This window comes from Dreissena polymorpha, chromosome 8 (assembly GCF_020536995.1).
Source record: "Dreissena polymorpha isolate Duluth1 chromosome 8, UMN_Dpol_1.0, whole genome shotgun sequence".
Lineage (NCBI taxonomy): Eukaryota > Metazoa > Mollusca > Bivalvia > Myida > Dreissenidae > Dreissena > Dreissena polymorpha.
In genome coordinates, this window is record NC_068362.1 from 22,571,221 (window position 1) to 22,588,717 (window position 17,497).

Below are 17,497 nucleotides of genomic sequence, written 5' to 3' on the forward strand. Positions count from 1 at the left end.
TTTGCTAGACGTTTATTTATGCTCTTGTTTAAATTAATGTTATCATTACATCATTACAATTTATGAGACTTAACAAACTTTTTATTGTGAAGCTATGGTCAATTATTTATTATGCCTCCCTTCGAAAAAGAGGGGGTAAATTGTTTTGCTCATGTCCGTCGGTCCGTTGGTCGGTTCGTCCACCAGATGGTTTCCAGATGATAACTCAAGAACGCTTACGCCTAGGATCATGAAACTTGATAGGTACAGTGATCATGACTCGCATATGACCCCTATTGATTTTGAGGTCACTAGGTCAAAGGTCAAGGTCACGGTGACTCGAACTAGTAAAATGGTTTCTGGATGAAAACTCAAGAACGCTTACGCCTAGGATCATGAAACTTCATAGGTACATTGATCATGAATCGCAGATGACCCCTATTGATTTTCAGGTCACTAGGTCAAAGGTCACGGTGATTCGAACCACTAAAATTGTTTCCGGTTGATAACTCAAGAAAGCTTACTTCTAGGATCATGAAACTTCATAGGTACATTGATCATGACTCGCAGATGACCCCTATTGATTTTCAGGTCACTAGGTCAAAGGTCAAGGTCACGGTGACTCAAACCAGTAAAATGGTATTCGGATGATAACTCAAGAACGCTTACTCCTAGGATCATGAAACTTCATAGGTACATTGATCATGACTCTTAGATGACCCCTATTGATTTTCAGGTCACTAGGTCAAAGGTCAAGGTCACAGTGACTCGAAATAGTAAATTGATTTCTAGATAATAACTCAAGAATGCTTCAGCCTAGGATCATGACAATTCATAGGTTCATTGATCATGACTTGCAGATGACCCCTATTGATTTTCAGGTCACTAGGTCAAAGGTCAAGGTCACAGTGACTCGAAACAGTTAAATGGTTTCCTGATGATAACTTTAGAATAATTAGGCCTAGGATAATGAAATTTCATAGGTACATTGATAATGACTGGCAGATGACCCTACAACTGACAGCCCATATGGGGGGCAATCATGTTTTACAAACAGCCCTTGTTTTGTAACTATTCATGATACTGTTATGATTGCTTCATTTTCATTTAATAAGAAAGGAACAATTCATTGTTGTGTTGGTGTTATATTTACCGACTTCATTACAAACGCAAACTATTACATGCACACTATATTTTGAGCACATGTTCTTCAGTTTTTAATCCTTATTCAAATTATTTAAATAATTTCAAATAATACTGGAATGTACAATAGTTTGTAATTTGAACCCCTCTCTTAACGCCCTATATGGCAAGGTAAATTTTTTCGGTCACACAGTTTTGCAATATTACAGCCTTGAAGAAAACTCGACAGTCTTCTGCAAGAAACAAGACAATTATTTTCTGTTAAATCTATTTAAAGTAACGTACCCTATTAATAAATTTCATTGAAAAAGTATGTTATCTCAAAATCTAATACAATGAGATTCACTTTGTAAAAAAACGCACATAACTGAGTATGCAAAAAAAAATGAAAAAATGTTAGGAACATATTTATTGTAATGATGGCATTTATGAAACAAGTGGAACTGGAAAGTGAGCGGCATTTGACTAATTAATACATGTAATAAACGGTATAAAACTGCGAAAAACCTACCTTGGCATAGACGTCACCATCTTGACTATCACATGATTAGACCCTCTGTATAGTGAATGTTAAAAGCTGCCAATAATAGAATTGTTTTATGAACAATATTTGTTTTATTTTCTAAGAACATATTTTTGCTAAAAATGGTCTTAGAAAAATTACTTAAAATGGTGCTAGAAAAATTCTCAAAAGAAAATCTCTGAAAAAAGTTTCTAAGTGAAAAATTGTAAGAATAAGAAAATTCAATGTTAATTATCTTATCTATTTCGTCTGCGAAGACCCTACTACATCCGAGCATTTTTACCGCATTTTTACACTTAACGAACGGACAGTCTTTGATTTGTGGTTATTAAGTCCATTGGAAAGCCAATGGACAAAAAGAGTTTATTTTAAAAGAACAATACTCTGGAATTCAATAAAACGTTACAATTATTTGGAAGTGTTTCTTGGACAATTAAAGAACTTCAGTGATACATTTTTAATGTGGTCAAAATATAGACCATTGACGTCAATATTAACAATTGAGTTGTGTTCTGAGAAAACTTGGCATAATGCATGTGCGTAAAGTGTGGTCCCAGATTAGCCTGTGCAGTCCGCACAGGCTAATCAGGTATGACACTTTCGACCTTATCTTAATTTTCGGTAAGGAGGGACTTCCTTGAAACTACAAATACCATAAAAGCGGAAAGTGTCGTCCCTGATTAGCCTGTGCGGACTACACAGGCTAATCTGGAACGACACTTTACGCACATGAATTAAGCCCAGTTTTCTCAGAACAAGACACGATTAATAAATTGGTATAAGGTGGAGCTGACTTTTTGCAGAAATATACACGTATTGCTACTGATTGCCATCATCCTGAAATAGGTTAAGAACTTCGAATCAGACCAGATTGAAAATTTTAAACTAAAACTATAAACTTAGCTTGTACAGATTGTACATTTGTCATTTATCTTGCAATTCAAAAATACCTTAATTTTTCTTAAGTAATGGGACACGCTTAATTTTCAGACACCCTTATTTTAAGCTTAAGTAATTATTTTTGGTGACGCTTATTTTTTTCCGACATCCAATTTTTAATCCATAATAAATGTAAATTTTCTGACATTTTTTAGGACACTGTATTACTTTATCATAATTGCAATGTATATGCATTCAACTAGTGACACATTCAACAGCTATTTTAACAACTTGGTTACTATCATAAATAAAGCCAACCATTACAGAAGGGCTGTTCTGTAAATTGGCATGTACAACAGACAATGGTTTCAGGGGACTGCATGCAGTGACACCATAAGTTGTTAAAGACATCAATTGAAAAACAACAAATTATAGTGTGAATATTTTGTTGAATTAATAACATATTCATATTATACAAGATTTTAATCTTTGAACTCGTCATATAAAATGCATTATTTGCATAATTTTATGTAAAACTAATTCAAACCTATGAAATGTTTAAAAAATTCATTGCTAACAAGGCTTAGAAACATAAAATCTTTTTAAATATATAAATCAACATTTAAGTTAATACACTTGTGGTGTTTAACAACCATTAATGAGTATGATTTGGCACATGACATTATATGTAACAGCTGAAGTCTGCATATGTGTTGTAGTGTTGGTAATTATCATTCATCATGTTTAAAGAAATGAATTACCGCAAATGTTCACCATTTAGAGTAGGTGTTTCATAGGTTAATCATGTGCCATCAAGGGCATACTAAAGGTTAAAAAGGCCAAACATATATGATGCAGCTAGTTAAAACAATTAATTGCTTGATTGACTATGGGTTTGACATTTTGACGACAGACAAGCAGTTTTATAAAAGTTTGTTTATATCATGTGAATATATGGGAAAATGGCGTTGACATGTCAAAAGACAGTGTTAAAAAAAGCAGTATTTTTTTCTTTAAGTCAGCTTCCATTGGCTAGATCACACAATTATTTCACAGACATGTTCATTGTTAGATCAAAGTGGACCAAATTTTAAAGATTCCCTGAATAAAGTGGCATTTAGTAATCTAATGGTCCATCTTTCCACCTGTCTTACATCTTATGCAAAGTATAACAAAGAAAGTATTGAAGGGATTTACATGAAAATTTACATACAAGAACACTGACTTGTTTCAAGATTTGCAGAATTATTTCCTTGAGCCAAGCATAATTCTGTTAGTTATACCGAAGTTTAGTGGGGTTTGTAGGAGACTAGGAGTGAGCTTGTCTGTCTGTCGGTCGGTCTGTCGGACCATGTCCGCTCTCTAATTCAAGTAGTTTTCATCCGATCTTCACCAAACTTGGTCATAAGTTGTATCTAGATGATGTCTAGGTCAAGTTTGAACATGGGTTTTGCTTGGTCAAAAACTAGGTCACTGGGTCAGTTAGTGCGTTTTAAACTGAGCATGTTGTCTGTATCTAATTCAAGTAGTTTTCATCGGAGAATCACCAAACTTGGTCAGAAGTTGTATCTTGATGATGTCTAGGACAAGTTTGAACATGCGTCATGGCAGGTCAAAAACTAGGTCACAGGGTCACTTAGTGTGTTTTAAACATTGAGCATGGTGTCCGCTCTCTAATTCAAGTAGTTTTTATCCGATCTTCACCAAACTTGGTCAGAAGTTGTATCTAGATGATGTCTAGGTCAAGTTCGAATATGGGTCATGCCGGGTAAAAAACTAGGTCACTGGGTTACTTAGTACGTTTTGCACACTCAGCATGGTGTCTGCCTTCTAATTCAAGTAATTTTCATCCGATCTCCACCACACTTGGTCAGAAGTTGTATCTAGATGATGTGTATGTCAAGTTCGAACATGGGCCATGCAGGGTCAAAAACCAGGTCACGGGGTCACTTAGTGCGTTTTAAACATTGAGCATGGTGTCCGCTGTTTTTTGTAAAGACAACATGCAAATTATTCTTTGTCAATGCGGCATGTGGGGGTATTCGTCACGTCTGTGACAAAGCTCTAGTTGTGATGGTATTCAATTAAAACTTTGTTCATTGAATAACGAATACAAAAAAAAACACGTGCAATCATAATTGTTTCATTATTCATTGTATTGATCAAAGAATAAAAACAGTATTTCCACCATCATGTCAGCTATCAAGAAATTTTCTAAGGAAAAGAAATTTTGTTAATTGAAAAAGGGCATCATGATATAAATGTGCAGATCTTTATAATCAAAAGCATATGAGTTAAATTCTTGACAGTAACAGTACTAATTGCCTAAGAGCACCACCAATATACATGATATGGTCATTCAGTGAATGCAGTCACATGTGGTACGATGTCTCCAGTATAATGGTATGTAGTCTCCTGGCAGGAAGTCATCATGGTATGAAGTCTCCATACTTGTTTGTGAATAATGTTGAGCATATGTGTACATGTAGCTGTCTTGTAGATTGTCTAATCAAATGTTGATTGAATACTGTACATAGTTTTTGCAATTTTAGTTAGACAGCTTTGATGGGACGATACCATTGGACTTCAGATCTTGGATTCAATTTGAAAAATGCTACAATTTCAGGACAAAAGCAATGGGTAAAAAGTGTACTCAACTCAAGTATACTTTTAACTCTCCATAGCAAAGTGCTTAAAGTTAGATATTTTGATTGCCCTATGTCCTGTGTCTTGTCCTGTGATGTTTTTGTCAACTTTAACCACTAATGAAGCCACATTTATCGTCCAATCTCGATAAAACTTGGCATGTTTATTTGGACAATATCTAGGCTGAGTTTAAATCTGGGTCATGTGCATCCAAAACTAAGTCAACAGGACTTAGAATCTTAGAAAAACCTTTTTTCCATTCTTACAGGTCACATTTGCCTCAATCTTGATAAACTTGGTAAGGATGTTTATCTTGACATGTTCAAGGGGAGTTCAAATCTGCATCTATAACACAATTTTGATAAAACTTGGTAAACATTTTTATCTTGACAATATTTGAATCTTGATTATGTTCCTCCATAAACTGGTCACGAGGTCAAACCTAAAACAACCTGGTACATGTGACACTCTAGATGCCTCAGTCTTGTTGATTCTTGGTAGAAATGTTATCTTGACAATATAAGGGACATGTTTATATCTGGGTTAAGTGGGGTCAAAAAATAGATATCCAGGTCAAGTCTTTAACAATTAATGTGTTTGAACTTCTGTTCAATTAATTAAATATCTGTTTACATATTAAAACATATAATAATAGGTATTTTTGCTTATTTTTCATAAACAAAGTATATTTTTTAACATATATTCATGTCCATTACTTAATAATTTCTCAGATAGTTGCTGACAGTTTAGTTATTCTAGTCTCTGACGTGTTAGCTAATCTTTCTAATTTTTGGTTAGGATTAGGAAACCTCGATAAATACTTTTGATTACTTAAGCTTTTTCGCCATCCCGTTGCAATCTAGAGTTAAAGAAGTTTTACTGTAGGAACATCTACAGTAGTTTTCTTTTGTTATGTGTTCATTTGAGCCTTGCTTTGTGAAAAGGTGGTTATATGCATGTGCGTTAAGTGTCATCCTAGATAAGCATAAGCAGTATTTTCTGCATAAACTGGATTTTTGCTAAGAAGAGACTTTTTTAAACAAACAATATAATAAAAGCAGAAAGTGTTGTCCCTGATTAGCCTGTGTAGACTGCAGAGGGGCTTATCTGGGATGACACATTATGCACATGCATTAAACCCTGTTTCACAGAACCAGGCTCATTTCTTTCTTTCGGTGAACACAGTGACCATGATGGTATTAAAAGTATCCAAACACTGGTGCCGTGCTTGGCATGATCCTACCAGCCTGTGTGTGGGACTTCTCTGTCACTGTCGCCGCTCTCATGCCTGGGTAAGAACTGAATGCTGAACTGAATGCTGAAATCTATGAGTTTTGCTTTGAGAAACCGAAGTTTAATGCATGTGAGTTAAGTGCCATTCCAGATTAGCCTGTGAGTTAAGTGTCATTCCAGATTAGCCTGTGAGTTAAGTGTCGTTCCAGATTAGCCTGTAAGTTAAGTGTCATTCCAGATGAGCATGCGCAGTTTTAGTAGGGACGACACTTTCAGCCTAGACTAGCTTATCCTTTAAACGAGACTTCCTTTAAACTTTCACAGAGTGCGGCTCATATCATTGCATTATACAGCTTAAGAACAAATTCCATACAAGCTGGCAGTGTCATGTCTGATTAGCCTCAACTTTCACAGAGCTCGGCTCTTATCATTGCATTATACAGCTTAAGAACAATTCGATACAAGCTGGCAGTGTCATGTCTGATTAGTCTCAACTTTCACAGAGCGCGGCTCTTATCATTGCATTATGCAGCTTAAGAACAAATTCCATACAAGTTGGCAGTGTCATGTCTTATTAGCCCCAACTTTCACAGAGCGCGGCTCTTATCATTGCATTATGCAGCTTAAGAACAAATTCCATACAAACTGGCAGTGTCATGTCTGATTAGCCTCAACTTTCACAGAGCGCGGCTCATATCATTGCATTATGCAGCTTAAGACCAAATTCCATACAAGCTGGCAGTGTCATGTCTGATTAGCCTCAACTTTCACAGAGCGCGGCTCTTATCATCGCTTTATACAGCTTAAAAACAATTCGATACAAGCTGGCAGTGTCATGTCTGATTAGCCTCAACTTTCAAAGGGCTCGGCTCTTATCATTGCATTATACAGCTCAAGAACAAATTCCATAGAAGCTGGCAGTGTCATCTCTGATTAGCCTCAACTTTTACAGAGCGCGGCTCTTATCATCGCTTTATACAGCTTAAGAACAATTCGATACAAGCTGGCAGTGTCATGTCTGATTAGCCTCAACTTTCACAGGGCTCGGCTCTTATCATTGCATAATACAGCTTAAGAACAAATTCCATACAAGCTGGCAGCGTCATGTCTGATTAGCCTCAATTTTCACAGAGCTCGGCTCTTATCATTGCATTATACAGCTTAAGAACAAATTCCATACAAGCTGGAAGTGTCATGTCTGATTAGCCTCAACTTTTACAGAGCTCGGCTCTTATCATCGCTTTATACAGCTTAATAACAAATTCCATACAAGCTGGCAGTGTCATTCCAGATTAGCCTGTGAGTTAAGTGTCATTCCAGATTAGTCTTTGCAGTTTTATTAGGGAAGACACTTTCAGCCTAGACTAGCTTATCCTTTAAATGAGACTTCCTTTAAATGAACAAGTTCCATACAAGCTGGCAGTGTCATGTCTGATTAGCCACAACTTTCACAGAGCACGGCTCTTATCATTGCATTATACAGCTTAAGAACAAATTCCATACAAGCTGGCAGTGTCATGTCTGATTAGCCTCAACTTTCACAGAGCGCGGCTCTTATCATTGCATTATACAGCTTAAGAACAAATTCCATACAAGCTGGCAGTGTCATGTCTGATTAGCCTCACATTTCACAGAGCGCGGCTCTTATCATTGCATTATACAGCTTAAGAACAAATTCCATACAAGCTGGCAGTGTCATGTCTGATTAGCCTCAACTTTCACAGAGCGCGACTCTTATCATTGCATTATACAGCTTAAGAACAAATTCCATACAAGCTGGCAGTGTCATGTCTGATTAGCCTCAACTTTCACAGAGCGCGGCTCTAATCATTGCATTATGCAGCTTAAGAACAAATTCCATACAAGCTGGCAGTGTCATGTCTGATTAGCCTCAACTTTCACAGAGCGTGGCTCATATCATTGCATTATACAGCTTAAGAACAAATTCCATACAAGCTGGCAGTGTCATGTCTGATTAGCCTCAACTTTCACAGAGCGCGGCTCATATCATTGCATTATACAGCTTAAGAACAAATTCCATACAAGCTGGCAGTGTCATGTCTGATTAGCCTCAACTTTCACAGAGCGCGGCTCATATCATTGCATTATACAGCTTAAGAACAAATTCCGTACAAGCTGGCAGTGTCATGTCTGATTAGCCTCAACTTTGACAGAGCACATCTCTTATCATTGCATTATACAGCTTAAGAACCAATTCCATACAAGCTGGCAGTGTCATGTCTGATTAGCCTCAACTTTCACAGAGCGCGGCTCTTATCATTGCATTATACAGCTTAAGAACAAATTCCATACAAGCTGGCAGTGTCATGTCTGATTAGCCTCAACTTTCACAGAGCGCGGCTCTTATCATTGCATTATACAGCTTAAGAACAAATTCCATACAAGCTGGCAGTGTCATGTCTGATTAGCCTCAACTTTCACAGAGCGCGGCTCTTATCATCGCTTTATACAGCTTAAGAACCAATTCCATACAAGCTGGCAGTGTCATGTCTGATTAGCCACAACTTTCACAGAGCACGGCTCTTATCATCGCTTTATACAGCTTAAGAACCAATTCCATACAAGCTGGCAGTGTCATGTCTGATTAGCCTCAACTTTCACAGAGCGCGGCTCTTATCATTGCATTATACAGCTTAAGAACAAATTCCATACAAGCTGGCAGTGTCATGTCTGATTAGCCTCAACTTTCACAGAGCGCGGCTCTTATCATTGCATTATACAGCTTAAGAACAAATTCCATACAAGCTGGCAGTGTCATGTCTGATTAGCCTCAACTTTCACAGAGCGCGGCTCTTATCATTGCATTATACAGCTTAAGAACAAATTCCATACAAGCTGGCAGTGTCATGTCTGATTAGCCTCAACTTTCACAGAGCGCGGCTCATATCATTGCATTATACAGCTTAAGAACAAATTCCATACAAGCTGGTAGTGTCATGTCTGATTAGCCTCAACTTTTACAGAGCGCGGCTCATATCATTGCATTATACAGCTTAAGAACAAATTCCGTACAAGCTGGCAGTGTCATGTCTGATTAGCCTCAACTTTCACAGAGCGCGGCTCATATCATTGCATTATACAGCTTAAGAACAAATTCCATACAAGCTGGCAGTGTCATGTCTGATTAGCCTCAACTTTGACAGAGCACATCTCTTATCATTGCATTATACAGCTTAAGACCAAATTCCATAGAAGCTGGCAGTGTCATGTCTGATAAGCCTCAACTTTCACAGAGCGCGGCTCTTATCATCGCTTTATACAGCTTAAGAACCAATTCCATACAAGCTCGCAGTGTCATGTCTGATTAGCCTCAACTTTCACAGAGCGCGGCTCTTATCATTGCATTATACAGCTTAAGAACAAATTCCATACAAGCTGGCAGTGTCATGTCTGATTAGCCTCAACTTTCACAGAGCGCAGCTCTTATCATTGCATTATACAGCTTAAGAACAAATTCCATACAAGCTGGCAGTGTCATGTCTGATTAGCCTCATATTTCACTGAGCGCGGCTCTTATTATTGCATTATACAGCTTAAGAACCAATTCCATACAAGCTGGCAGTGTCATGTCTGATTAGCCTCAACTTTCACAGAGCGCGGCTCTTATCATTGCATTATACAGCTTAAGAACAAATTCCATACAAGCTGGCAGTGTCATGTCTGATTAGCCTCAACTTTCACAGAGTGCGGCTCATATCATTGCATTATACAGCTTAAGAACAAATTCCATACAAGCTGGCAGTGTCATGTCTGATAAGCCTCAACTTTCACAGAGCGCGGCTCTTATCATTGCATTATACAGCTCAAGAACAAATTCCATACAAGCTGGCAGTGTCATGTCTGATTAGCCTCAACTTTCACAGAGCGCGGCTCATATCATTGCATTATACAGCTTAAGGCAAATGTTAAAAGTGCAAGAAACGTCATTCGTATTGATTTCGATACAATGTCCCTTTGGACTTGAGACTAAGTGCAGGACGTATTATAAAAACATAAAGACACTGTATACAACGTCAAACATGATGTTTTGTTAACAATAACAGTAAAATAAAAAGGAAATTAATCAACAACTGTTAAAATAATCAGCTGAGACAATTAGAAAGTCGTTGATATTTTGGATGCTGCTGTGAACGATATTGAATTTGTAAGCAATTTTTCACATTTACACTTGCCATATTAAGGTTATTTAAAAGGAAATGACTTGATCAGTTTTAGAGCATAAGGTGTCAAAATTGCTTGACTTTGTTCTATTTAAAGTTAACCCTTTTTCATTTGACCGCTACCATTTGGCTTATTTGCTTGTGCCTTATCCACCTTTAGTATTCTAAGTATAACCAGTTTTTGTATTCATCTAAAGTATTTTTATTTATAATGACCAAGTTTGCAAACCAAATTTAATAACTATGTTACTACTTTATTTTATTTATGTTCTTCAAAATATTGAATTGAAATTTAATGTAGTCTACAAAATGATTCATATTGAATTCAAAAACTGAAATGCAGATGAATATTCAATGTGTTTTAGGAAGGCCTTGGTAAAACTTCATGGTGTGATTTTACTTCCTGCTTGAGACCGGTTTAACTGTGGAGCAGACTAATAGATAAACATTGAGGTAAATCAGACGATTTTTATCTACCCATTTTAGGAGCTTGCTTGATAACTTGATATCTGGTTTCACCCTATTTTCAGAAAATGGTTTGTCCCTGTGATATCAGCAAAACGTATAGCTATAAATTATATACACGCTCTTTTGTATCTTGACTGTGGACTGCATACTTCTGTTTGAATTTATATGGGGTTGTGGGCTTAAACAGCCATTTTAATTAAGCCGTTGCTGAAGATTGAAGTTTAGTACTGTGTTTAATTTAACTACTTAAAACTGTGTCTGTCTTCATAATTACCCATTTTGTGTATGGGGATGGGGTGATTATTAAAGTGAATAAATAGTTTATCGATCGAAAACCACTTCACAATATCTATTGCAAGATGGCAACTTCTGTAGGCTCAGTTCATAGAAGTTCAGATTTAGTTAAGGACTATGTTTGTTTCGCCTGCGAAGGTAAAAATATTGAAGAAAGTGCTGATTACTTTTGTGAAACGTGTGTGAAGTTTTTCTGCGGAAAATGCGTTTATCAACATGACCAATTTTATACAAATCATTCCAAATATGGAAGAGAAGAGACAAATAAATGGCCTCTAACAAAGAAAATCGAGGATTTGCTACTGAAATGTGATGTCCACAAGGACAAGAAACTGGGGATGTTTTGCGAGGACCACAGTCAGCTGTGTTGCACGAATTGTGTTTTACTGAATCACAGGTGAGTTACACACAGTCATTAACAAATATCAGACGTTACAAACAAAGCTGATCCATTTCAAATCCTTTCAAAATAATTTGATTGAATCGACAATTGGTCCATAAGATGGGTTGGACAGCCTTGTGTATTTGTAGGTTTTTCCAAAGTGTAGTGCAATTTGTGATGTGTCTATTTATTGTAAGTTAATGAGGTTATAGAAAGTTTGATGCTTTCATTTCTATCATTTAAATAACTGTCTTAATGTTCATTCTTCAGCTGCACTTCATAGTCAATTTATGCATATTAACAGTTACCGTTAACAATCTAAAATTGTTAATGGTTGTAATGTTTGACGGCAGTCTAGATTACAAATCGGATTGTTATGCCCAATCTTTAATCAATAAAGGTTTTCATGGGTAGATGACCGTACTGGTCACCATTACTGTCAAATTCTTGTTTATAAAAGTTTTAAATGTGTAATTTATGTGGAATTTTAGCTTGACAATTCACTGAATATTCTGAGCTATCCCACTCCTACAATGTTAGTGTTGTCAGCATCTGCATAATGCTCTTGTTAAGGTAAATGTGCAACTTCCTCATATCTTGGTTTCTATAAGAGGTGTTTTATTGAAACTTTGCGCATATTTGGGGTCATTGCGTGAGGTCACTCACCCAGTTCCATAACTCTGACGTGAAATTTAGCAAAATTATGCCCATTTTTTTTCTTAGGAAATGGGTTAAGATTAACGTGCAACATCTGCATATTAGTGTTTCTACTACAAGTATTCTATTGAAACTTCACACATGTCTTCATTGTCATTATGTGATGTCGCTGAACAAGTTTTATAACTCTAACCTGCAGTTTTGCAGAATTATGCCCCTTTTGTACTTATACAATATAGATTATCATTTACATGCAACAACTCCTCTGTATATCTACTGCAGATATATAAATAAAAATGAACATTAATTTTCAGGGCCTTTATGACGTTCTTTGCCCAACAAGTTAAACTTCATTCTAGCTTTTTAAGCTAGATGATACCCTCTTTTGTACCTGTAAAAGTCAGGTTAAGGTTCACTTGTAAGATGAAACTACTTGTTATTATGCTTGACAATTCATGTTAATGTTTGTTTGCAAAAGCTCCACTATAGATATTTATGTCCCCCTTCGAAGAAGAGGGGGTATTATGCTTTGCTCATGTCGGTCGATCTGTAGGTCTGTCGGTCGGTCTGTCGGTCTGTCCACCAGGTGGTTGTCAGATGATAACTCAAGAACGCTTGGGCCTAGGATCATGAAACTTGATAGGTACATTGATCATGACGCGCAGATGACCCCTATTGATTTTGAGATCACTAGGTCAAAGGTCAAGGTCACGGTGACCCGAAATAGTAAAATGGTTTCCGGATGATAACTCAAGAACGCATACGTCTAGGATCATGAAACTTCATGGATAGATTGACCATAATTTGCAGATGACCCCTATTGATTTTGAGGTCACTAGGTCAAAGGTCAAGGTCACGGTGACCTTAAGCAGTAAAATGGTTTCCGGATGATTACTCAAGAACGCATACGCCTAGGATCATGAAACTTTATGGGTAGATTGATCATAACTCGCAGATGACCCCTATTGATTTTGAGGTCACTAGGTCAAAGGTCAAGGTCACGGTGACCCAAAATAGTAAAATGGTTTTCGAATGATAACTCAAGAACGCATACGCCTAGGATCATGAGACTTCATAGGTAGATTGATCATGACTCGCAGATGACCCCTATTGATTTTGAGGTCACAAGGTCAAGGTCACGGTGACCCGAAATAGTAAAATGATTTTCGGATGATAACTCAAGAACGCTTTTGCCTAGGATCATGACACTTCATAGGTACACTGATCGTGACTCGCAGATAACCCCTTTTAATTTTCAGGTCACTAGGTCAAAGGTCAAGGTCACAGTGACAAAAATCGTATTCACACAATGGCTGCCACTACAACGGACAGCCCATATGGGGGGCATGCATGTTTTACAAACAGCCCTTGTTAATTATATATCAATATGTGTCTTAGTGGTCACTGACCAGGTGCCAACACTCTGACCTGCAATTTAGTTGACTAATGCCCCTTTTGACTTATAAGAGTTAGTTAAAAGAGTATTATCTAATTATTAACTTAAGTTTGCATTGACTAACCTTGATGAAACTTTGGATATATCAAGCCTGCATGGAGACCCTCTGTTTGGGACCAGTTGGGTCACAGTTGCTATAAATCGATTATGAATTTCTTTTCAATAAGTTACTATGAAAATATTTGTGTGCGTATGAAGCGTACATGCTGATCCAGTGTTGGATTGCAATTAAAACTAGTAGGGTCAAGATCACTTTTACTTGAAATATAAAAACGAAAATCCTTTAAGACTTAAGTTTTGATTGATGTATTTTGCTGTATGTTTGTGTGAAGGTAGTTTACATGCGAAAAGAGCTAGATATTTTATTTCTAGCTAGTTGGATGAAAGTTACTGTTACTTAAATGAAAAAAATGGTGTGTTCACTAAATTACTTTTGCTTTTGCGTAGGGTATTGTGCTGAAATTTGTCTCCAAAAAATTTTATATCAGGTGACTCACTCAAACAGTCCATGACACTATCAAAGCATAATTTTTAATTTAAACTGTAAGTTGTAAATACATGTTTTGTTTTGATTATAATTTTTGTTATATGTTTTATTATCCCCGCCGGAAAAAAAAATCGGAGGGGATATAGTAATTGGTTCTGTGCGTCTGTGCGTCCGTCTTTCTGTCCGAAAATTTGTCCGGAGCATAACTCCAAATCTACTGAAGGGATTTACTTGAAACTTGAAATAAAAACAGATGGCGAGTAGGAGGAGTGCAGTGACCAAGAACCATAACTCTATCTATCTTAGTTTTTGAATTATCTCCGCTTTTATATAATTTCATAGTAATTTTTTGTCCGGAGCATAACTCCAAATCTACTGAAGGGATTTACTGGAAACTTAAAATATAAATAGATGGCAACTAGAAGAAGTGCAGTGACCAAGAACCATAACTCTATCTACCTTTGTTTTTTTTAATTATCTCCCCTTTTATATAATTTCAAAGTAATTTTTTGTCCTGAGCATAACTCTAAATCTACTGAAGGGATTAACTTGAAACTTTAAATATAAACAGATGGCAAGTAGGAGAAGTGCAGTGACTAAGAACCATAACTCTGTCTACCTTAGTTTTTTAATTATCTCCCCATTTATATAATTTCAAAGTAATTTTTTGTCCGGAGCATAACTCTAAATCTACTAAAGGGACTTACTTGAAACTTTAAATATAAACAGATGGCAAGAAGGAGAAGTGCAGTGACTGAGAACCATAACTCTTTTGGCCGTAGATTTTTAGAATTATTTCCCTTTATTTATTTATTTATTTATTTAATTTTTTTAAATTTTGTATTTATTTATAATTTTAAATGATCTTTAATTTAATTTCATAGTATATATTTTAGCTTTTCAATTTTAATATCTCCCTTTATCTAATTTTACAATAATATTTTAATTTGAACACTAATGTATTCATTGTAAAATGAAAAGATGAGTTTAAGGAAAAATACAGGTATCAAGAACAGTAACTGCTTATAGTTTTCTTTTTTAATTACCTCACTTTCTTTCATGTCCATATATTTAATTCTCTACATCATAATTCCAACACTATATAATTAATTTATCATTGAAATGTAAATAGATGACCCAGGTAATTATGATTCATATTGCTGTTTCAGACAGTGTACAAATGTCAAGCTAATTTCTGAGTCAGTCAACAAGATGTCGGTGGATATGCAACAGTTGTCAAGCAATCTTCAAACTATTCTTGATGAACTTAATAAGTTTAAGAGTTCTCAAGATGTCAGCATTAAGTCCGTTGAGGTATCATACAGTGAAAAGCTGCAAGAAATCCGAAACCAGCGAAAGAAATTGAATGCTGCTTTGGATGCACTAGAAAATACAACCTTGGCAGAACTCAATGAACTTAGGACCACGTTGCAAGCTGCTCTTAAGAAAGATGTTGACAACTGCAACAGACTGAAGGATGAACTGAAACAACTGAGGGAAGCTGTACAGGGCCTTTTTGATAAGAGCAAGAAAGAGCTTGAGTTCATAGCCAGCAGAAAATGTCTGGACAAAATACAAGAGTCTGAGTCATATCTGAAGCATAACTCCGTGAAGATGCAGAGTTCAATTATATTCGAGGCAAACATTGATATTGAGAAGTACCTGTCCCAACAGGCAAATCTAGGGAGAATTGTAGAGAGTATGCTGTCCCTCACACTCAATATGAATCCAGACCAGGTCTTGAATGTGAAGAGCAAATCTGAGTATAGTGTGAGAATGTCAAATAATTCTAACCACATCAGTGGCATTTGCTGCCTGCCTAGTGGCCAGGTCATTGTTATAGATCATTATAATACAAAAGTGTGGCTGTTGGATCAGCATTACAATGTGGCCAGCCACTGTGATGTTACTAATAACCCATATAGTATTTGCCAAATCACTTCCAGTGAGGTGGCTGTAAATGTTGGCAGTGATGTGCAGTTTATCTCTGTGAGCAATGGGCAACTGGTGAATGGGAGGAAGTTTCAGTTACAGCATGCAGCTTCAGGTATTAGCCACCATCAGGGAGCATTGTATATCACCTCTGCCACTGCCCTGTACCACTACACCCTTACTGGATCACTTGTGAAAAAGCTGTACGAGGATGCAAGTGGCTCTCATACAGGTAAATAGATTGAAAAATAAAAATTAAAGGATAATCTATTTTGTTGATATTTGATATTTTTAAACACTAGTGAACATCATTGTAATTAAAATCAAGTAGAAAAAATTAAGAAAGGAAGAAAAGAGTTAATGCATATATTATAATCCTGATCTACTTGTTCCATGCTATGCAGTGTACAGATGTGCAGTGAGTCCTGCTGGGGACAGGATCTATGTCACCAACCACTCTCAACACAAACTCATCACTCTGGCTACAGATGGCACCCAGATATCCACCTTCACGGACCCTGAACTAAAAGACCCATGGGGTGTTCATGTTACGCCTTCTGGACAAGTACTGGTGTGTGGACAAAGCTCCCATACTGTCATGCAGGTGGATCATGCGGGAAGTAAGAGACTGGCAACTCTGATATCAAACAAAGATGGAGTGATCAGTCCAATATCTGTCTGCTACAACACCAACACTCACCAGATCCTTGTTGGGCTATATAGAAATGATAAAATCAATCTTGTGGTATTACAATAGCTCTTCCATAAAAAAAACATTGATATTGATATGCTTATAAATGTTATTTCCAATTTTAATGGCACATTTGTTCATTGCTGTTTATGTCTAGGTAAGACAAAAAAATGTAAATACAGTTTATCTCTTTTTATGCTCCCCCGAAATTGTTTAGGGGGAGCATACAGTCGCCGCTTCGTCTGTAAGTCCGTCTGTCTGTGTGTCCGTCTGGGTGTCTGTCCGTGCACAATTTTTGTCCGGGCTATTTCTCAGCAACTAATGACCGGAATTCAATGAAATTTTATGGGAAGCTTCACTACCAAGAGATGAAGTGCATAATATCAGCGGGTTCTGGTCGGATAGTTTTTCACAGAGTTAGGGCCCTTTGAAATTTTCCATTAACTGTACATATAGTGCAATTCTTGTTCGGGCTATTTCTCAGCAACTAATGACCGGAATTCAATGAAACTTTATGGGAAGCTTTACTACCAAGAGGAGATGGTC

At 36.7% G+C, this 17,497-nt stretch overlaps 1 protein-coding gene across 1 annotated transcript in view; it reads left to right on the forward strand.

The window, feature by feature from the left end:
• LOC127840376 (uncharacterized) overlaps positions 1–17,497 on the forward strand; it is an 81,706-nt gene that overhangs the window by 12,806 nt on the left and 51,403 nt on the right. The window contains exons 2-4 of the mRNA XM_052368788.1: positions 11,485–11,743; positions 15,498–16,492; positions 16,665–16,697. Coding sequence (XP_052224748.1) covers positions 11,485–11,743; positions 15,498–16,492; positions 16,665–16,697 — 1,287 coding nt within the window. The remainder of the gene's footprint in view (positions 1–11,484; positions 11,744–15,497; positions 16,493–16,664; positions 16,698–17,497) is intronic.